Genomic DNA, 24,143 nt, shown 5'->3' with positions numbered 1-24,143 from the left:
GAAAATATATAAATTTTATAAATAATATAAACTTTTATCAAAGATGGCTGTTTGCCCAGAGAGGATTTTTTTCTTGTCTCTCTTCCAATTCTATTATTATTTTAATCCTAGTGCTTAACACTTATTCTTTCAAGAGAGTATTTCTACATACCTGTTTTTAAAGGTAAAATTTCCTGCAGGTACTTAAATTCAATGCACAAATCTGTTTGATATTTTATTTAGAAAAATACAATGGAAATTGGTTCTCACCATTCTGCATGTCTGTCATCTTCCGATAAGAACTGAAAAAAAAGAAAAAAATTTTACTCCGATAAACACTTAATATTTTTTAATGTCTGATTCCATGCAGTGAAATAATTTTACACAATTAGTGAAAAAGAAAATTGCAATAGTAATTGAGATGTTTATTTTTCTGCTGAATAATTTTTAATGTCTTAAAGTCGAGTAAATAAGCTGGTACGATATAGTAGCACCAAGAAAAATTATAAAAGATCAATCAGTTTTGATAATATATAAGCCACAGTTTTATTGTGAGATGCATGTGACTTTTTGAAGCAAAGGCAGCACGGTCATCACAACATTATAGATTATCCAAAAAATAATAAGGAGATATGTAAGATGTTGGCCGAGTAAATGAGTGGTAGTTCACTGTGAAATTGCTTTTATGTACACAAAAATCACAATATGCATGGTGTATTATCTCATTATATTGCCATATCATGCATGGAAAAATCATAAAAAAAAAGGCTCTTAGGAGCATCGCCAATCTTCATCAGGGGCATAGCTGTGAGCTGGAGATATTGATTTTTGTGCTTTCTACTTTGAAGTTGCTCTTTGATACGGTAAAATATCTACCTAGTAATTCTGAAGAGCCGCAGATGTATGAGGGATTGGCTAAGGAGAGATGCAGGAGACATATTAGACATATAATAAGTGTTAAAGAAACATGTAAAACCTGCTTAATGCCCTCCCCCTCCACCCCCCCCCCTCCCCGCCAAGATTATGGTGTATTTTTTCAGTAAAAAAATGGAAATCTACCTCTGGGAAAAAAAGAAAAGTGATCGCCCCCTTGTGAGAAAATCCTGCGTATGCTACTGTGTAATAGTCACAATTTAATCAAATAACTGAATACAGCCCTAAAAATGAAATTTCATTGGTAATATAAATTTACCTCCTTGGTACCTATTTTCAGTTCCTCCAGTCTAAAAGGGGGAAAAAAAAGTCACATGTATGAAGACAAAACAAATATAAACTGGAATAATTTAATAATTTTCAAAAGGAATAAAAATTTTTTAAATGCACTTTGAAATGCCTCTTAAGAGTGGTTGTCCAAAACAAATGGCTGTCATGGGAAGGGGGTGTGTGGATAAATCTGGACAGTGGAGGGGATGTTCCAGATCTGCGCAGTACGCTGTTTTCAGCTTTTCAGTTGTTATTGTAGAGGGTGTGACACCGTATTGTCTCAGAGAAGAATACTACATGGGAACCCACCTACAGCAGACACTTTTTGGCGCTCCGGGGTGTTGTCATCCTCAATGATAGATTGAACGCTCCCACAGCTAATACTATATAAATTGTTGATTATGTTTCTGATATGTTTACATGGCCATATAGTTTGATAATTTTGTGAAAAGCTCAAATATTTACTGCAGTAAGTGCTCATCCATGTTGGGGCTCATTTTTGACTGCATTATGTCTTACTAAAAATAAATTATGCTGCCAATGAAACATTTGAATTTGGGAGAGTTTCTTTCCTGAGCTGTGCATGGAGCCTGAAAATTTCAGATGGTATTATGCTTTTTTAAGCAACAAATGTCATAATATGTTGCACAACAGATCTATGCATGCTCACATTGTACTACTGGGCATCAATTTGAATTACTGCAGATGAAAAGATGAGGTATATATAAACACTGCAAACATTCAAACCATCTGTCAATAACGTTTTGGGGGTGGGGGGTGGGGGGGGGGAGTGTACTACTTTATAACACCGGCGGCCAGATATACAGCATTTTTGCTTCTCACGAGCCAGAAACTTGTATATATAGGATTACCATATGATCTAATTTATGGAACATTCCCGTAATTTTGGCCATTTCAACTTTTTTTTATAAAATGTCCCATTATTATTCCTGTACCCCCTTCCCTTATTTTAGCAAGGCTTAGTTGAATTTTTGAAATTAAGATTATTAATTATATGATAATTATAACTATCATAATTATACTTATATCAATATATTCATCTCACACATATTTGTCAAACATAAGTTTTTTTTGGTAAATTACATTTTTATCTATTGCAATCGGCACTCTCTCTAGTCCCCTATATCCTTCCATAGGCAAAGTTTAGAAGTTTTAGTTATAGATGACAACTTTACTTGAATCTGACAATTTTTTGGCTGCAATTAGCAATTTTACTTGCATTTGACATTTTTTGGTGATAGTTAGCAATATCCTGTATGGATTCTAATTTTCCATATTTTTATCAAGGAAATGCAGTCAGAGCCTAGGTATTTATTGTGTGTATTGATACTTTTCTACCACTACTTTCCACGGGCCAAAGGTTGTGAACCTCTGTGTTAGAGGGTTCACTCATTAAAATCTTAATTACTCATTAATCTTTTAATGAAATTCCGGTTTATTTATATTTGATCCACCTACATTTGAAGAATATTAGAAACAATGTCCAAATTAATATTAATCATATCAAATATCTAAGTAATATGAGTTAACTTTACCTTAAATGATGTATGTTTGCAGTTGCCAACAGCTTTATGGACTTCACTATCAGAGCTTTTGCTTCTCTTTCATTCAATGTAGTTGGATTAGAAGATTTCAGATCACTTAAAGATTCAAAATGAAAACAAATATGAAAGTTAACACAACTTCAATTACTGAAATCTTTGAAGTAAAAAAAAATTGCATTAATGTTGCATGTGAAGGAAAATATATATACATATAATGAAAAGGTCAAAACCTGCGAAAGAGTACGAGGACACTGGAAAAGTATGTACAAAATCATTTTAATATTGAAGAAAATCACCTTTTTCCTCTATAATCTTTATCATTCTGGATGTCATCAATCAAGGTTAGTTATAAATAACAGGCTGTATAATCTGTTTCCAAGCCTGTTTGATTGCTGCCATAATGTCATGTTTATTTTTGCTTTGTGTACCATTTCTACTCACTTCTCGTGCCAAAATACCCCCATAAGAGTTATCTATAAGATTTAGATCAGGACTTCTCGCTAACCAGTCAACGAGTTTCATCAAATTTACTTCAAACCAAGATTTTGTAGACTTTGAAACAGGGTTGTTTAGTTTAAACCAACGTGGTTTAAACCATGATTTAAACCTTGATTTTAACCAAGTGGTTTTTTCCAAAAAATTAAATTAAAAAGTGGCCTAAATATTTTTTCCTTGAAAAATATATTGGTTCATTATTAGCCAAAATTTTTCATTTTTACCACATTTTATATTTTTGAGGTGCACTTTAATTGTAAATCTTTAAATGGCATAAGTGTTTTTTTTCAAAAAGTCTCATAAAAGTGGCCTGATTATATATATTTTTTTGTATATGAAATATCTTAGTCATTTAAAGTTATATATAACAGCCAAAATTTCTCATTCTTACAACATTTTCTAACCTTTGGCTACATTCTGATGCTCTATCTTTAGCAAATTCATGAATAAGGATTGCATCACACATCTAAATGTAGTGGTGTATTATCTCACAGGGTTTCTTTTTCCCTTCACAAAGAAGCCGCTACAGTAGTGACACTATCATGCTAGGGGCAGGCGGTCCTATAATCCAATAAAGACACCAGCTGCCCTTAAAGGACAAAGACTAGTGTACTAGTAGTTACATTACCTCACAGACATTTTCATTTTCTTTCCCATAAGAACACCACATCTCCTGCTGTATAGCTTCCAGTCTTAATATTCAATAGGTTTTTTTTTAATACTTTCACTGTTAAGCCCAGTTAATCAAGGTTCTATTGCATAGTAGTAACAGATTTATGAAAAATAATCAGCTATATACAGGGTGATTATAATTAAAGTTTTGATTCCAAAACTATACAATAAGTACTAGTCAAAATGACTTGAAAATTTGCATGGATACTCCTGAAGCAATGAAAAAAATGAACAGTGGTCGGATTGCAAACTTTGGTGAATTGCAAGCTTCAGCTCATCCTCTATATGTTAGAAGTTCCTCAGGAATATTAACGTGGGGAACGTTTGGTTTAATAAAGGTGAATTGCTAGCACATCCACATCATGACCTGATCTGTTGTTGAACAAGAATTTTTGTGCTTTCACCTCGTAGCCAGAACATGGTGGACAACATATTTAACATTTCTTGAGTAAGTTATAGTTATTTGTTCAATTACTTCACTTTTTTGTGATGTTTCCATGAATTATAAAATTGTGTAATGCTATAATTATCATTTTGCCACGACTGGCTATTGTTTCCATTCTGCAAGCAAATTTTGCACGTGTTGGATGATGTCATTAATTTTACATTTTTAAGTATTTTTTCCCCCCTTTTACTTAATAAAATTCCATTTCTTCAGGAATATTTATGTCAATTTTCAAGTCATTCTGACAATCGTTTTTTTTTTACAGTGTTTTGAAATCAGAACCTTAGTTACAATCACCCTGTGTATTGTAAATCATCGTTAATTAATCTGCATTATTTATGCTTCATTAAATACATTATATTCACCTAATTTTTATTATAGTTTTTTGCAAAATATCTTCATAATTAAGCATACTGAAAGTAACTGTATTAATTACTATTAATAACTATTATTAATTACTATTACTGTATTAATAACTATATTATATGATTAATCATAACATTAAAAGAATTTTCAAACACGAAGTAATCCATTGAGTTAAGCAAAAAATAATTAAATTGCAAAAGTTGTTTTTTGTTAAAATGTAAGCAATATTTATTGATTAATTAATATGGGAATAGTGTTAACTACATTAATAAACATTTTATTTTAATTGTTAGAAGTTTGAATGATTTTTCAGAAATTTTATTGTTTTTAATGTTAATACTATTTAAAACAAAAACCGGTTTAAACCAAAAAAAAAAGGTTTTTTGGTTTATTTTCAAAAAAACTAGTATTTTTACCAACCCTGCTTTGAAACATATACAGAAGCATTGTCCTGTTGAAACATATACTGTCCAGAAATTATAAGAGGTGCCTCAGGTAGTAGATTTTCCGCCAGAATGTCTGAATGTCTATATACGGCTCTCAGTTGATTTTGTAGCTCATGGAGATACAACCTCAAACCATCACTGATCAACCTCCAAATTAGCGTTTCAAAAATATGGCTCTGTCACGGCATAAGTCACACCAGTAATATTTAAAACCATCAGGTTCATTTAAATTTAACTTTTCTCATCAGAGCAAACAACATCATTCCACTTGGCACAAACAGATACATGCTTTTTCGCAAATTTTACTCATTTTTGAAAGTGTTGTTTTGTAAGGGAAGGTTGTACTTTGGTTTTGCATACCAATTTAATTTTTTTATCACATTAAGCACAGTTCAACGTGTGCAAGGCAAGTTGAATGTCTTCTGAATTAGAGATTTTTTTTCACATAAAATCTGTGGATAATCATTTTTTTTGACGAACGGTAAGAGAAAGACTCCTTCTTCCATAATTCCCGGGCTCATTAATGAAACTTTTACCAACAGTCTTCAATCTCTTAATTTTTCTCGAAATTTCATGACTAAACATCACAGTTTCTCTGAGAGCAAGTATTTTGCTTTTTCAATGTCCAATAAATATGTTATCTTTGGCCATCTTGACACTTTCAGAGAAAAATTCAGTTCCACAGCGCATGGCTGATCGAAACAGTCTCAACTGTTAGGCCAACATGAAAATAATTCAAATTTCTGCCCCCGATGTCAGAAAACATGCATGTCTTTATACTTTTTTCAGGTTTTGACCCATGAAGAGTTCCCAATTTGTACAAAAAGTTTTGAAAGTGTATTTTCATAAAAGAGACCTTAGAATGTGGAGACACTTTATCAGGGGTAATATCAGGGGACCTATCATGAGAGAGAGAGAGAGGCATACAGGGCAATCAATATTTCAAAAAGTGACAGGTAAGCAGAATGACACGCTATCTGGATGATCTGATAACAAGGTGTGACTTATATGAATTGACATTGTGCCCCCCCCCCCAACCTCCAGGTTCCAAACCTGCCCATGTTAATGGGAGAGGATAGTCATTCACTCCTGTCTATATATATCATATACTTAAAATTAGTGAATAGCAGAGGACAACTCATCTCACCTGTATATCAGGTTATGTTGTAACTATCTTGAAGTTCTTTAATATGGTTTTTTGCTTCTGGTGTGGAAACTTTCTGAATTGACATATTTATGTGTGGCAAAAAATTAGGGAAATTCCTCTCATCACCCCCAACTCAAGTAAATCCATAGGATCCTATGTTAAATCTGTAGGTTCTATAAAATTAAGCAGAATCCCCCCTCCACCCACTGGACCATTCCATCGCCCACTGGGGGAACATTTTGGGAAACACTGGTATAAAGTATGAAATATGTTACCCAATGAGAGCAATGAGATCCTTGTAGCCTTCAAACATCTTGTGGACACTGTTGAAACTCTTTTCAGTGAGACTAAAAATAAATGTCAGTCATTCAATCAGATTGAACTGCTTAATTTTGTAAACTTTCATAGCAGTAAAAAACATAAAAACTCCATTTAAAAATCTATGTTCATATTTCTAAAATCTAACCCATTAAAAAGTGAAAATAAAACAGAATATATTGTTAAAATATATGTTCAGAGATGCCACTGTACTCTAATGAGGGACCCAGGTCATTCAAAAAATCTGGGTCCTTTTTGAGTAAAAGTGGGTCCCTCTCGAAAAAAATTATGCCCCCCCCCCCCCCATAATTCACTGGTACTTCTATGAATTTTCTTCCAGCATGCACCAGGTCTTTGATCACCTGCTTATATTTCTTCATTGAGACTGAATGGTGAGCCATGTTCTGGGTAGGAGAAGGTATCTGCGAATCAAGTATAATTCATTTCTAAAAACATGTGTTCTATCTAAAGGTTTATTTACTGCATTACTTTCATTGTCTACTAGTAGGAAAAGCTTGTTAAGCTCATTAGCACTGAGAATTTAAAGTATGGAATTCCGCACATGTAATAAATCTAAAACAAATATACATTTGATCCCACTTATAACATTCCTCCCATTTAGAACGTTTTCCCACTTGATACAACTTATTTTCACTGTCCTAATAATAAGTAATTCTCATTAAGATTTACCGTGTAAAGTGCTTTCCTGTTTACAATGCTCTTTATGACAGTTTTTAGAAAAACGTTATAAACAGGATCCACTTTAACTAACATTTGGAGGCACACATTTATATATTTACTAATAAATCAATCTATAAATTCCCTTCTGATTGATTTTACATTTCATTAAAAAAAAATCTTCTGATTTTCAATATCTTCTAATTAAATTTAAAGCTAATTTGATTTTCTCTCTCTCAGACACTTATATTCTGATTCTCTATTAATACTTTGGCTTTCCTAGTAAGATGATTTTATTTTCCTTTCCTGATAGTCCATCACTCTGATCTGTAGCCATTTAACTGCCGCATATTTCACACCTGAATATCGGAGCTATGTCAGATTTGTGTTGGAGAAACTTAAGTGTGCTTATGTGTGTGCCCAGCATATGGCGTGTTTTGTGTTCAGTAGGTGGTGCCATCTATCTAGTGCCGCAACTATATACTTTCTCAGATGGGGCAAACACACATTTTGGCACACCCATATGTATAAGAAGCAGTCATAAAGAGTGAAGTTGGTGCCTACCAACCACACACAGACAGAGGCACTAGACCTGCCTGCTTCCCCCCTCCCTCCCAGTTGCGGCCCTGCATCTATCCCCCAAACTGGTAATACATGCATTTAAATTACCCAGATCTTCACCGGAGAAAAGTTGGGGGGGGGGGGACTATAAGGAGTCTCTTCCCCCCTTCCCAAATATAAAAAATTAAAAATATTTTTGTAGAGAATCAAAACAATAGAAGAAAATAATTTCTTTTATACTATCTGTTAATTTAAAATTGTTTTAGAGTGTCAGTAAACCAAACTTTCTGTGAAGAATTAGATCCTTGTGCCCCTCCAAAAGCCAATTCTGCGTCCACACCCGTTATTTTCGCAATGCGAAACGGTGACTACCACATAGCAGCTAAATAACAAAACTGGATATTTTTCCAGATTCTGTTGTTTTACCACGATTTCTGGAAAGTTTCACAATTTGAACGGGCATTCCAATCCTTTACAATTAAAAAAAATGTGTATTTGCAATATTATAGACATTGTCTTTGATTGCTGGCAGATAGCCATGAAAGTACCGTAATTTCTGGTATGTAACCTCAAAGGAGAAAATCTGCAGGGAATAAAAACTCCAAAATCTGACAATTCCCCGCTAGGCACGTCATTCAGAGAAGAAACTAGAGATATCCCTTCTCCTATTCTTCAACAACCCTTAATGTATATCAATACAGTACAGCGTACAAAGTAGTAAAACCACTTTTTCAAGGTCGGGCGATCATGATACATGGTCAAAAGAAAAAAAAAGGGAGGGGAAAAAAGTTGGAAGTTTTTCTCTCCACTTTTTTCTTCTAAGAACTAGGAAAGTTTCTATTCTACAAAATTTTTATGTGTCCTTTTCTGAAATTCCGGGTATTTGACGCGTTATAGCACGTCAAAGGCATCTCTGATGTTATAAAATACACAGTGAAATGTCTGTAAAATGATATTCAAGAGACCGGAGAAATGTATTGTTATAGATGGAATATATTAAAGCTATGAAAAATTAATCAGACCAGAACGAGTATTAACACTAAATAGGATTTTGACTTATACAGCAAACCCCTCTTTCAAGACCAAAATAATAATTTCCCTTGTGTAATAAAAGTATGCTAAATAAATCAATGATTATAACTGTCACACACACCATTTTTACGGATGAATTTTTTTGTCCCGTTAGTATCTACAAAGAAATGGTGAATTGCATTTAAAAAAAATTATAGAGAAGCAACAGGTGACAGCACATGATTGCAAACACTGTGGTTAAGAGCTGGGAGTTTGCTTTTTCTTTTGTCAATGATTCCTATTCAATATCACAGATCATCCCTGAAGATGAGTCAAATCTACAAGTATAATCCCAAAACTTCAAAGATTTGCATGGCTAAAATTTTCTACATATTTGTTCTTTAAATTCAAGTCTGATTGGAACAAAAAAAAAAATGTTTCAATTGGTTGACATAATGAAATAAATTCCAATTTTTAACATGTAAAGTGGTCACCAAATGCAAAAGATGATAATTCTGATGCTTTCAAAATCAGATAATGCACGATATTACACATACATGTTTTGTGTCTCCTCCATCCAAGTGTATGATGAATCTTCATCAAATGATCCTTCAGATGAAAAAGAAAAAGAAAACGTAATTTGTGACTAGAATTAATCATAATAATGTAGATATGTCTCACATTTTGTACTGATTTGGAAAAGAAAAAAGCGAAATATGGTCAGCAAATTTTTAAGTTATGGGGAAAAATTCCATTTCAATATAATTTTTTAAGATTAGTTTGATGTACTTAGATTTACACAGATATTCGGCAGTAGGGCCCACCAGGCTAAATACCAAATAGTAGACAAATATTCTCCTCATTCCTAGTTAAGTTGGACATGAAATGCCTGGTGCTGGAGAAATAAAAGAAATTTTCCCTTTGTCCTATTATACCATGCAGTGATTCTCTACTTTGTGTCTAGAAATGCATTTGTGATTTCTTGTGAGATTTCTTGCTGTAAATTTCCAAATTTATTGTTAAACACAGTGAAACTCCTCTAAGACAGCCACTCAGCGTTCCGCAAGGAAGTGGCCATCTGCGGAGTTGACCGCTGAATAGAAGCTGTACGACAGGAAAAACATATTTTGGGGGCGTGTCCAAATAACGGTTTTCAATGCCACAAAAAAATCTTATGTTCAATTTATTTACAATGCCCAAAAAACATAACATATTCAGTGAAACCTTGCTACAATGATACTCGTTATACAATAAATCCCTCTACAATGCAATTTTTTGTATTTTGTTTGGAATAACCTATGGTCTGTAAAGTATATCATCTCTCAATACAACGACATCCTTTACCATGATAAACCCCTCTATAACAATATTTTTTGGGAGGATTTTAAAACCGCTACAATGTTTATTATTTTTATTTATGTTTTGCTCGAAATATCCTTCAGTATATTTTTTAACTCATCTCACATGTTTCAGTTCTTCCAAGGACATCTAATAATATTGGTATTGGGCATCACCTAATCGAAAGTGCTCGGTTTCGCAACTTTTTGTACTACACCAAAGTGTGTTGTGATAAACCCTTTACAGGGGCAATACACAAACACACACACATCTGAGAATTTCTTTTATCACACACACACACACAGCTAATCAATCAAAATATTTTGCAGTGAATAAATACCCAAAAGCTCATTGCTTGGTGTTACTAAGACCGTCAATTTATAAAAGTTGCTAACAGCAGCATAAATTTGATTACACATGATGACTCTCGATATAATGATAATAATGAACTTCATGATGCCAGACACCCAATACCCAAGATTGAAGATATAACATATTCAGTGAAACCTTGCTACAATGATACTCGTTATACAATAAATCCCTCTACAATGCTATTTTTTTTTTATTTTGTTTGGAATAACCTATGGTCTGTAATGTATATCATCTCTCAATACAACGCCATCCTTTACCATGATAAACCCCTCTATAACAATATTTTTTGGGAGGATTTTAAAACCGCTACAATGTTTATTATTTTTATTTATGTTTTGCTCGTTTCATTCAACAAGCTACGAGGTGGATCATATTTCTGCACCTTGGACATCCACAAAGCATATTTGCATTTAGCAGTCGATGAAGACAGTGCAAAAGTTCAAACGATCTCTACACATCGAGGTACTTATTTGGCAAAAAGATTGTTTTTTGGTATTAAAACTGCACCGAACGAATTTCATTCTTTCATGGATCAGTTTGTTCAAGATTTAGATGGAGTAACTGCATATTTTGATGATTTAATTATACAAGGCAAGACTTATGAGGAATGCACAACACACTTGCTGAATGGTCTAAATAAATTACGAAAATATAATTTGCATGTAAATATCAACAAATGTAAATATTTTGAAAAAAAGTGTAGAATACCTTGGACATGTTATAACTTCCAAAGGACTGAACAAATCTCCAGCTAAGATTCAAGCTATTCAAGAAGCACCCAGACCAAAAAATGTTGACGAATTGAGACAATTTTTGGGCTTAGTTATGTATTACTCGAAATTCATCAAGGGTGCATCAAGGTTACTTCACCCACTAAATAACCTTCTCAAGAAAAGTATTCCGTTCAACTGGACAGCTGATTGTGAAGCAGCATGGATAAAAATCAAGTCTGAAATTGCTAGTGACCAAGTCCTCATACCATTTACTCCAGAACTTCCAGTGACTTTGGCTACTGATGCTAGTCCACATGGTCTATCCGGAATATTATGCCCGATGGAAGTGAACGTCCTATTGCATTCGCTTCAAGATCACTAACAGCTGCCGAGAAAAATTACAGCCAGCTCGATTGAGAAGCTACAGCTGTATATTGGGCATGCGGAAAGTTCTATGATTACATCTTCGGTCAAAAATTCACATTGGTAGTGGACAATAAACCAATGATGACTCTCATCCAGAGAAAAAACTTCCAGCATTGTCAGCTACAAGAATGTTGCGGTATGCACATTTCCTTTCCAACTTCGACTATGACATCAAACATCGAAAATCATCCGAACATGCAAATGTAAACTATTTGTCGAGAAGTCCCTTACCATTGACAGATGTACAAGTCAACACTGTTGATGATGAGTATATCCTGCAAGCATCAGTGATTAGACACATATCCACAGACACAATTACTTCTGAAGAAATCCGAAAAGAAACAGAATTGGATGATGATCTTCGTGAACTAAAGAAAAATGTGATGGAAGGAACTTTATATGACCCAGAAATAACATTACAAGAAGGAATTCTACTTCGTGGACAGCGTGTAATAATACCTAAGACGCTTCAATCAACCATCCTGCAAGAACTACACTCAACTCATTGCGGAATTGTGAAGATGAAAGAACTTGCTCAAAATTACTGCTATTGGAAGAATATTGACTCTGACATAGAAAGTCTAGTGAAAAGTTGCAAGAGCTGTTGTGACGTCAAGAAAAATCCACAGAAAGTTCCAGTGCACAATTGGGAACGTCCAACAAGAAATTGGCAACGTGTTCACATGGACTATGCGGGGCCCTTCATGGGACATTTTTTCTTACTTGTCATCGATGCAAAGTCTAAATGGCCAGAAATCTACTACATGAAGAAAGCTCCAGATTCTGGTATTACAATTCATTTCCTGCGAGAAATATTCAGTCAACATGGACTGCCAGAAATTCTCGTTAGTGATAATGCTTCAATTTTCAAATCACAAGAATTCATGGACTTCTGCAAACGAAATGGTATTCTACAACGAATGATAGCTCCTGGTCATCCCTCAACAAATGGACAAGCAGAACGTTATTGCCAAACCCTGAAGACAAAACTGAAATGCATGGAATTCGAACGAGGAACACTTCACGAAAAATTATGTAAACTACTGTTTCGGTACACAGCTACACCTCTTTCATGTGGAAAGACTCCAGCAGAATTATTGTTGGGAGAGAATCTCAGAACAAAGCTAGATCTCCTCAAACCTACAACTCCTGAGTCATACAAGAACAATGTAACACAGCCAGTCTTTGACAAATTTTTCAAGGAAGGAGATAGAGTAAAGTCAAGGAATTACACTCATTCAAGCTTATGGAAGTATGGAACTGTTGTTCAACGATTGGGTCTTGTTCATTACCTAGTTGAACTAGATGATGGATACATTATCAAGAGACATTTCAAACAGCTTCGATGGTGTGAAGTCAATCGACTGTCTTCTCCAACTCCCATTCGACTATCAGTTCCTATGAGACACTTCCCTCAAAAGAAATCTGTCACTTTTAGTGATCATGTAAGTCAACGAGAGATTCCTGCAATTTGTCAACACAGGACTTCATCTATGGTAGATGCTTCTACTGAAACAAAGCAAACTTCAAATGCAACTCCTCGATCAACAAGAACTATTTTTCCTCCAGCTCAGACTACTCAACTGAGACGCTAGACTCGCTCCAGAAAACCAGTTCAAAGATTGAACTTGTGACTGTTCAAATATTGATTCTTGTGTATAACTTTTGATTGTATCGTTGTATCATTAATCATTTCTTAATTTAGTGTGGGAGAATTGTTATGTATCTAGCAACACCAGAAAATAAGCAGTATTATGTTGTACGAAGGAGGCAACACTTAAAGGGACTGACAAAATGGCGGGAATGAGATGTAAATATTGTTCCGTAATAAAATAGTTAAGAATTATCGTTCATCTCATGATTCACTACCGAAACGCCACATAAAAGACAATAAATGGTGGAAACGCCAAAATCTGAAGGAACGAACAAAATATTTGAAATTGACAATCTCATGAACATAAGAATTACTGTTGAAACTTACAAAAGAAAAGGCAGGATAATTCAGTGTTACAAATGCCAACGGTTTTTTCATGGCCAAAAAAACTGTTTTAATACAGAAAGGTGCATGAATGCGCACAAAAACATTGGACATATCTATGCACACGAAACAGATCTGAAGGGCCACCAACATGCGTCCTATGCAAAGGAAGCCACATCGCTAGCTGGGCCAGATGTCCAGAAAACTCAAGAAACAAAAACAAAGTGGCATACAAATGAACTCAACAAAATAGGTAGGCTAATACAAACAACATCAATAACAATTACCAATCAACAACAATCAATGGACAAAACACAGGCACAAACACATACCAACAAGGCATAAGCGAAACTATTGCGCAAGTAAACACCCAAGAAAACAAAACAGCTGCCAAAAAAATGATCAAATACACAAACAAAATAAGGATAACGACCAAAAAAACGGACAACTAAACAGAAATGAAAAAAAAGAGATAACTAAACTGGCTGGAACATGCCTATTACAACTAAAAACAGACAAATCAATTGAAGAGAAGATAGATCACATACAACAAGCACTCTTAAAAATAATAAGCCTCCTAGATAACAATTGGTAATATAAAGTAAGCTAATATAATAAAAACTCCATACACAAAAAAAAAAACCACACTAACACACATACCCGTCAATAATGGAATTACCAAAACCAATATCAATACTACACTGGAACGCTGATGGAATCACAGAGGACCTTCCAGAACTAAGAGAACTTTTAGTAGACAGGAAAACTGATGTTGTATTAATAAGCGAAACCTTCCTCAAGCCAGGGAAAATGGCAAAGATTGCAAACTACACATGCATAAGAAAAGACCGCCTCACTGGCCGCAAAGGAGGAGTGGCAATATACTTAAAAAATCACCTAAGATACAATATACCCCAGCTACAAGACTCAAACAACTTAGAGTTCATTGCCATAGACGTCTCTTTCAACAGATCAATCAAACTAAGAATAGCAGTAGCTTATAAACCCAGAAATAACGAACATGACCTAAATGCAATACAAGATATATTCCAATGCACGACACCATGCATACTAATGGCAGATCTAAACTCAAAACACACACAATGGCACTCAAACATTAGCACACGTAAAGGGAAAGAACTAAAAGAGTTCTGCAATAGAAAAAATATTCAAGTAATAGGAACCAGAACACCAACACATCGCCCACGTAACACATATCACAGACCAGACGTATTAGACATTACCATAGCTAAAGGAATACACACAATGATAACACCAATAATATTAAATGAGCTCAACTCAGACCATTTACCAATCGAAATTGAATTAGACCTGTACAGAGAAATAATAATTAAACCATTAAAAATCATAAACTGGGAACAATACCAAACCAAGCTTAGGGACTATAGAATAATCCACACAGAACAAGAAGCAGAGAGAATTACACAACAAATCACAGAACATATACAAACTGCACTAAGCCAATCCACAACAACTAAAGCACGAGATCTACATCCATTAAAACTACCACAATGGCTTAAAGAAATGATATGAGATAAAAATAGACACAGAAAAAGATGGCAAAACACAAGAGATCCCAGGCACAAAGCATTATACGACCAAAAATTCAGAGAAACAAGGGAAGAAATCAAAAAATTTAAAAATATAAGATTCGCTGCATGGATCATGAATGCAAAGCCTGAAAACGGTTCACTATACGAAATACAAAGAGGAATGAAAAACAAAAAAAGAACAGGAATACCAGTCATTCACAGTAGAAACAATGTGCTAATATACGAAGACGAGGAAATAGTCAATGAATTCTCCATAGCAAGGGCGTAGCGAGGGGGGGGGACTTGGGGGTCTGGGCCCCCCCCCCCCCGAAATGTGAGAAAATGACCGAAAAAAGGGAAAAAGATGGCCAAATCCATTGTTCTGTCACTTTGGTCCCCCCCACCCCGAACGAAATTTCTGGCTACGCCCCTGCTCCATACACTTGGAAGAACAATTCAAACCAAACCCTGACACACCAAAAAGCAGAACACAACAAATAAAAAGAGAAGTTGAACAATTTCTGCAGGCAGAAATGACAGATGAAGTAAACGTTATGACACCCACAACCAATGAGGAAATACAACAAATATTAAAAAAGCACCAGGAAACGATGGAATAACATCAAAAGCAATAAAACTACTAACACCTAACATGATCACATCACCTGTTAACCTAATTAACTTACTACTAACATTAGCATACTTCCCCAAAATCTTGAAAAATGCAATAATAAAAATGATCCCAAAGCCAAACAAACCTCCAATGTTTACAATAGGTTACCGCCCAATAGCTTTACTACCACATCTATCAAAAGTTTTGGAACAGCTGTTGTATGGTCCGCCACTTGGCGATTATTTTGCGGCACACGTCTGCTGGCCCGACGAAGAGTCGCTAAGGCCGTCAGACACTACGAACGCCGAAAAAAAAACCAGCGTGCAAAACATGATAGAAACCACCAAGCATAAAAATAGAAAAAAATATCAGTTAAAAAAAACTACACCTGGCCCATTTTTTTAATAATAAAAAGATCGGGGCATAAGGAATTCCGGGCATAAATATTCTATGTACTAAAACTAAAACCCGGACCCTTTTTTTAAATAAACGGATCCGGGCATGAAAATTCTGTAGGTTCATTTTAAATAATAAACCAATAAAACAGAAGGCATGGCAATGGATGAATAACTAATAAATACAACGAAATAATAAAATGGTATGATACAACCTGAGCAGTAGATAATCCAAATAACTAGAGCTACAGAAGGGAGGAATAATAATGAGAGAGAGAGAGAGACGCGCTGGAAATGGAACAACGGCTGCTTAAAATTTTTGAAAAAACGCTGTGAACAAAAGAAAAATCCTGTTTGGCGAAGCCAGCTTCATCTATCACTCAGCGAAAACTGAAAATATGTTAAAAAATATGGCAACTCAGAGCCCCATTATGACGGTCTTGGCGACTTATCACGAGAAAAAAGTCGCCAAAGTCGTGGCGGACCATACTGCATCTGTTCCGAAGAGGATACCCCACAAAAATGATCAAATTCATGAGATCGTATTTAGCCAACAGAACCTGTTAAGATTAACAACACAGTATCAGCAAAAAGAAAAATCAGAGCTGGCATCAACCAAGGTTCTAACCTTGGGCCAACCATACACAACCTTTTTCATGGACGATTATACAATAGTCCCAAAAGGTATACTGGGGAAATATGCGGATGATGTAATCATAGTAAGTTCAGACATAAAAACAGCCAAAGCAATAGATAATCTACGAGAACTAATAGAAAACATTGAGAAATGGAACGACATAAACAAAGCAAAACTAAACAGAGAAAAATGCATTCTAATATGGCCAACAAACAGAAAAATCCCAGAAAACACACACATAGAAATAAATGGCCAAACAATAAACCCCTCAACAGAAACAAATTATTTAGGTATTAATTTAGACACAAGACTAAACTTTCGAAAACACGTTGAAAAACAAATCTTAAAAGCTAAAGTAGCCATAGAAAAATTAATGAGATTTTGCTATCCAGGATCAGCTCTAAGCTTAAAAAATAAAATACTAATGTACAAACAAATAGTCCGACCAATACTAACATACGGAGCACCAGCTTGGGCTTTTGCAGCCAAAAATAACATATACAAACTCCAAATTTTTCAAAACAAAACACTCCGTAAATTCACAGGAGCACCGAAATACTTCAGAACAACAGATTTACATAATGAACTAAAAATCGAATCAATCTTCACACATTTAAAAAAACTAACCAGAAATTTACACGATAAGATGGAGGATAAGATGGAGGAATCGCCATATGCAGAACTGAGAGGAATAGCAAATTATGCAGAAAATGAAAAAATGAGAATGCCAAGAAACTTTCTCACATATAAATTTGTCAAAGAATTCTAAAAATAAAACCAAATCAACTTACCTAAACATCAATGAAAAGATAATTCATCCACACATAATATAAAAACGCCCAGACCTAAAATGGAAAGAGCAAGATAAAACAAATGAGTACATAAATAAATCAACTAAACAAAATAATATTAAAAGCATGCTTAATACTCAAACGAAAATAATATAAAAACAAAACAAGTCAAAACAATAATGACACTATAATTAAATAATATAATACCCATATGAAAGAAAAATAAATAAATCCCCCATATATGTTAATACAGATAGTCTCCAAAAGATGGCGCCAAAGACCTCCAAGAGATACAAAACAACTAGGGAGCAATAACTGTAAAAAACCAAGACATTAACAAAAATAAACATAAACAATAAATAGACACACTTCACAAATTCACGAAATAATAAAAATAAATCAACATGGAAAAATATACCTCTAAACAGACAAAATACGAGATACGATTTATATAAATCCAATATAACATAGAACTCACACAAAAATAATAATAATAATTAACTGCCAAAACTAAAAGTCATTTCACCACTAGCAGATGGCACCAAAGACCCCTCATAAACACAACCACATAAAAATCATAATTACCAGCAAATAAATATTAACGAAATAAAGCCTAGAGGAGACCAAAAACTACATTCCCGCTACTCCATTAAGCCAAACCAAATAACCGCTACGCTCCGTCGCCCTGGTAACTATTGACTTTGTTCCAACAGCAACAAGAGATCTGTAATTCAGTAAGGATAAAACCCGACGAAAGGAATGTACCGACAGTCCAATGAAGTAATTAATAACTATAATAACTTATAATTACTGACTATAAATATAACATAGGTTATATACATCAAAATAATAATTATTATAATAATATTACTTAGTTTTATTATATTAATTTGTATTTCTTATTATTATAGTATAAATTATTAATTACAATTGTTAATAATAACATTTATAATAAATATAAATTATTATTAATTATCTGACATAATAAATCAATTTCAATTCATTAGTTCTCATTTAATTGTAAAATCGACCTTTTCTGCATATTCGTGACGTCACAAGATGCTATGACGTCACATAGAGCTGTTCTAACACAGCTACCACATATAAGCAAGTATCACACATTAGCGAGAAAAAAAATTCGCCAAATTGGCACGAAACCCGATTACGGAAATATAGCCCATCACTACGCCCTGCAGTGATGGTAACTCGTGGCGAAAAATTGGCCAAAATTGGTCCATATGGGAAATTTCTTAGCGTTTGTGGGAAATTTTGAGAGGTGGTCAGACAAAAGAATTTTTATTGAAAAAAATATACAAATGCCAAACAATGCTTTTCTAGTGTAAAATAATTGACTACATATTTCCACCAATAGATGGCAGCACAAATTTCGGAATGTGTGGGGAAAAATTTAGTCAAAAGGGAAATTTCGCTTGACGAGGTTACCATCACTGACGCCCTGGGCAATGTAAAATGGCTGACAGGGATTAAAAAAGATAAAGACAATTATCACAAAAAATGAGTAACTTTGCCTGGTTTCGGCTCTCCATTGAAGAGCCGAAACGCGTCGACCATTCGACCAGTTGAATTTATTTGTCTTAAAAACGTGGCAATTTTTGTATAAAAAAATAGAGACAATTAATCTCTTAATTTCTGAAAAAGCAATGCAATGCACCTTCCTTCTCCTTCGCACGCGCTTGAGTCCCTTATATATACGGGAAAACCAACAACTTTCAGCCCCCATCCTCCCAATGTTTTCTTGAAAAATATTGGGGGGAAAAACAGCACATTCTGAATGTCCATTCACAACAGAGAACCGAACGGCCGATACCAAAACATTTTTCTAGCCTCGTTGCAACAAAATTTGACTCGGGGCGGGGGGTAAGGGGGAATAAAATAAAAACGAGTTAATTATAATATTGATTTACAAAATGATTTACATGTGTGAAATAAAACATACATAAACGATTTTCAAAGGTTCAAGAGCCCCTAGGGCAGGACCTTTATAAAATTATCGAATTTGAAAGTTGTGGGGGCGACGAAATAATGTTTGCCACAGGCTGCAAAGATTTCTTCCCGTCTGGTTGGGTGTTTCGAAGATGAGAAACGAAACTAAAATTCAGTAAAAAGTTGGTGGGGGGGGGACCTACAGGTTGGTTACAAGACTCATTCATAAGAAAAATATCGCTCACAAATTAAAAATAATTTCTTCAACTGAAAAAGTAAAAATTACCTGAGGACCTTCAATTACCTAAGGAAGCAGGTTGGCCACCCCGTCATAAACAGTGAAATGCATGCACAATATGGGCATTATAGGCACCCCCCGATACTGCAGCAGGGTCTCAGGCTGGGTCAGTGGCGTCGGAGCCGGGGGTGCTCGAGCACCCACGTAAGTTTGTAGAACGGGTCCGAGCACCCACAGAATTGATTCAAAAATCGAAATTTCCTACATAAATCTCAAGACCGGCACCCACAGGTTCAAAACACTTCCGACGCCCCTGGGCTGGGTTCTTTGGTGGGCTATAGCTCACGGGCCACTCTATAGTGAATTTTTTGTGTGAAAAAAATAATAGAGAGGAATCATCCCGGTCCCCCGAGTGGTGAGGGGCATGTTTATAGTGTAATGCAGCGGTTCTCAACCTTTTTTGACTCGCGGAGCCCTATCCAGTATATAATTTTTATGGCGGAGCCCTGTTTGACTCGAGGAACCCTTTTTTGTACATAATTTTTATGGCAGAAAGAACTTGAGGGCCTCTTTTATATTTATTTATCTATCAAATTTACTGATTTATATTATTTTCCTCGAGTCGCTACGGAGCCACGGTTGAGAACCCCTGGTGTAATGTATGCTTGATGACGTTAGTTAGTGTTGACGTTACAACGAGGTCTTTATTGTACTTTGTCAAGCCTCTCTCGCTGTCATCCTTATATAAGATTTTAAATTGAAAATTAATTTTTTTTAAAAATTATGTATTGATTATCTTTCAATGTTTAGCGTGACCTTTTTCTTCTATGAACATAGGGTCGTAGCGTGCCTTCTCGGGGCCCCAGGGCAATGCCTCGATTGCCTTAGCCTAGTTACGCGCCTGTATGAACATGTAGTTTATTCCAGACAACCAGCTTTCCCGAGTAGATAGAACAAGGCAAAGCGCTTGGACAACGGTTATCCGGCGGAGTGATCAAAGAAAAGCCATTGGGTCGCAACCGGCAGGATTTAACCATTTTGAGGAAAACAAACCCCATCAGCAAAGGGCCATCACAAAAAAATATCGAATTTTTTTCTTTGCTGATTGTAGATCGACTGCGACAGGAGAAGAAAATGTCATCAATGAATAATAAATCCTCTTGAAACACTCTGTACTATGGCTGTGGCAGATACCTATATTATAACGATAGACTCGTCGACCAGTTCCCACCACCCACCATTTAACAAGTGAAGGTGGGGTGGGGGGGGGGAGTTCGGCGATTCTGTTGAACAGTTTTCTCCTTTCTTTTTTTATATATCGCTTCCTGTACGATCTCCTTCCTCATTGTGTGTACAGTATACCCCCCCTGGGGAGGACATTACGGCGTCCTTTCAGCGGCGCTTTGATTATTGAAGTAGCCTGTACTGCAGTAGCATGACGTCTCTACAACTGCCCCGGAGCAACACCTTCTACTACTATTGTCACAGAACAAGTGCATTGAGATTCTGAAGAAAAGTAAAAAAATAAAATTTCGAGCAGATGGATTTTTCTACTATTTAGAGAAATTTTTTGTCAAAAAGTTTTTTCTGAGCCAAGTGTGAGAAACATATCCACTAATTTTCGGGGGCTGACCCGGCTCTTCTATAATGTTGGGGGGGGGGGCTCCGGCCAACAGGCCGGATACAAGTTTACGCCTATGCCTGTAAGTGCTAATACGGCCTTCATCTCATCAACCATCCTCAAATGCTCGAAAGGCGTTCAAAAATTACCCTGTACCAGTTTTGGGAGTTGAAATACGTGTCACAAAATAAAAAAAATCTGAATTTTTGTACTATCCCCTGTCCCATAACCATTTAGAAAGTTGTTGCCCTGTCTCTCCTGATGCCAAAAACAAATTCCATGTTTTCTTAGTGCAATATTCACAGCGATATTCAAATTCAAAACTCGGAGGAAACTTTGGGAAGAACAGCGTTAAATGCGGAAAAACCATTTTACCCGCATTTAACGTTCTTTCTGAAAAAAAACTGATTTTTTTCAAAAGAGCTGAGCTCAATGCTTTGTTGACTTTTTGCTTTTATATAGAAACCGAACAGCAAAACACGATTTTTTGTTTAAGCTTTTAAATAACACATTTTTTTTATTTTAAATCTTTATCAAAACTGGGTAATTTCGAACGAACTGCCTATTTTCAAATCTTTATTCAAAACTGATCAAAAACATCATAAGAGTGTTTGAGATTTGAGAAACAGTAATGCATGTCAATCTTAGTGCGGTGTTTTGAGTAATTTTTTTTTATTTTAATTTTATGAAATATGATTTTAAATTACAAGTTTTACATAGTTTTTAATTTTTGATTTCGAGATATCTGTAGGGATATTTTTACGGAAGGGGAGGGGTTTCATTTCAATAAGGGTTCAGTTATACGATTTTTGCATTTATACGACGCTTTGTCCCGCTGTGGCGGCATGATTGAAACCTCGTTTATACGCCGCGTCATATAAATGAGGTTTTGTTGTATAGGACCTGAGCCCCCCCCAACATTTTCAATAACTTTATGCCTATGCTCCCATCCTTAGAACTCTCTTGAGTCTCTTTCGGTCAATCACTGACTTGGTTCCTCGCTATCTAGGTCGCTGTTTTGATCACTCGCGTGCTTTTACTTTGATTTTCCATAAGCAAAGGTTGACTTCAACGTCAGAGGGCGGGGGAAACAGGCATTTCCATGCACACTCCCCTATTTCACTCCTTTGATTACTTCTGTGTTTACACACTCTCTAGGACATGGGTTTCCAACTAAAAGTTTCTCTCGGAAGGCTTACGGAACTCAAACAAATTTTTAAATATTTGTAAAATTAAGAACTCCCTACTGCCATCTCAACAACATTATAGCCAAAGGACAAAATGAAAGAGGGCTTATCACCACCTCTAAAAAAAAATTATCATAAATCATTGTGCCAGATCTTATCGTGGAGGTCCCTATGAAATGAGGTCCCCCGCATGTTTCTCACAGGAGGGGGAGGGGGCTAAAAGGACTCGGGCCAGATATGATTCTTTCTCATCATCATTTTTTTGTTTTCCACACTACAAATTCATAGTAGTAGTCCGTCAACAGTCTTAAGTGGGGGCTCGCTAAATATCCCAGCCTAGAGTCCTTACTACATGATGTGAGGCCATAGGTCCCTGCGCTGTGTTTAAATGGCCCTGGATGTCCTGTAAATTCTGAAATCCATGAATCAGTGAATAGAAAATTTGCAAAAAAAACAAGAAAAAAACGAATCAATAGGTTGGATTATAACCATCAATCACCACACATGGGGAAATAATGGTCTAAAACGGGGGTCCTCAACCCGTGCCTCTCCAAGGTTTTTGCTGTGGTTCGCTGACCGCTTAGAAAATAGCTACATCGCATATAAAAACGATTAAATAAAAAAAAAATAGTTAAAGCACCTCTGGCCAGGCTCGGGCCATCTGTACTGCTATATTTAGAACTGTGCGATGTTTTTCGTATTCAATAGTAATGTTGTGTATGATAACACTTAAAAGAGCCGTCATAAATTGAGTAGCCCTAGAAATTGTACTACATAGAAAAACATCAATGAACTGGAATTGTTAATGCCATCTATCAAATGAAAAATACCACTGTTGTGATGCTTCGTTTGAAACTGATGATCAGATTTTGAGCTTAGTGTGCCGCATTGAAAAACTCAATATAGTATGATATTGACAAATATTTTTTTAGCAATAATATTAGTTGAATTGTCAAATTTACTTTGAAATTTTAACAGTTGTTATTTGTGTATAGTAAAACAACGTTAATAAGATGAGCAAGACTAGCTCCTTAACTTTCCGAAATTGTAATCACGAAGAATATACATTATGTTCGATTCTAGTTTATATCCTCTTTCAATTACAATTACAAAGTCTCGCACATCTTACTAATGTTAGTTTATCATACACAAACAACAACTGTTGAAATTTTTAAGCAAATTCGACAATTCAACTGATATTATTACTCAAAAAATATTTATCAATGTCATACATACTACATTGACTTTTTCTATGTGGCACATTAATTAAAAGCTGGTCATCAATTCCAATCGAAGAATCACGACATTTGTATTTTTTATTTGATAGGTGACAGCAGTAGTTCTAGTACAGTGATGCTTCTTGCATAATATATAAAGGGTGTATAGCATTTTACTGGCGAACTGTTGGTCCTAGAGGCATACTTCCAATTAAAAAAGTATTCAATTAGCGA

General features: G+C 35.2%; 1 protein-coding gene across 4 annotated transcripts in view; it reads right to left on the bottom strand.

Moving 5' to 3' along the window:
* Window positions 1-18,443, bottom strand: part of LOC149068661 (uncharacterized) — a 107,001-nt gene extending 88,558 nt beyond the window's left edge. For 2 of the 4 annotated variants that reach the window (XM_089250441.1, XM_089250438.1), the window contains exons 1-7: window positions 18,288-18,443; window positions 17,703-17,756; window positions 9,444-9,495; window positions 6,594-6,665; window positions 2,739-2,843; window positions 1,172-1,202; window positions 250-281 (exon numbers count right to left, since the gene is read on the bottom strand). In XM_089250441.1, the coding sequence (XP_089106567.1) occupies window positions 250-281; window positions 1,172-1,202; window positions 2,739-2,843; window positions 6,594-6,665; window positions 9,444-9,463 (260 nt within the window). In that variant the 5' untranslated portion in view covers window positions 9,464-9,495; window positions 17,703-17,756; window positions 18,288-18,443. Of the gene's footprint in view, window positions 1-249; window positions 282-1,171; window positions 1,203-2,738; window positions 2,844-6,593; window positions 6,666-9,443; window positions 9,496-17,702; window positions 17,757-17,909; window positions 18,018-18,180; window positions 18,264-18,287 lie in introns of those variants that run through there. The other 2 variants (XM_089250439.1, XM_089250440.1) reach the window with 2 other exon arrangements.
* Between the last annotated feature and the right edge of the window lie 5,700 nt (window positions 18,444-24,143).

This window comes from Pholcus phalangioides, unplaced genomic scaffold (assembly GCF_987345545.1).
Source record: "Pholcus phalangioides strain wild (caught in Gottingen) unplaced genomic scaffold, Ppha-v1.0 ptg000024l_1, whole genome shotgun sequence".
NCBI classification, from domain to species: Eukaryota; Metazoa; Arthropoda; class Arachnida; order Araneae; family Pholcidae; genus Pholcus; species Pholcus phalangioides.
The sequence above is the reverse complement of the archived record's forward strand: the minus strand, read 5'-3'. Positions and strand labels throughout refer to the sequence as shown.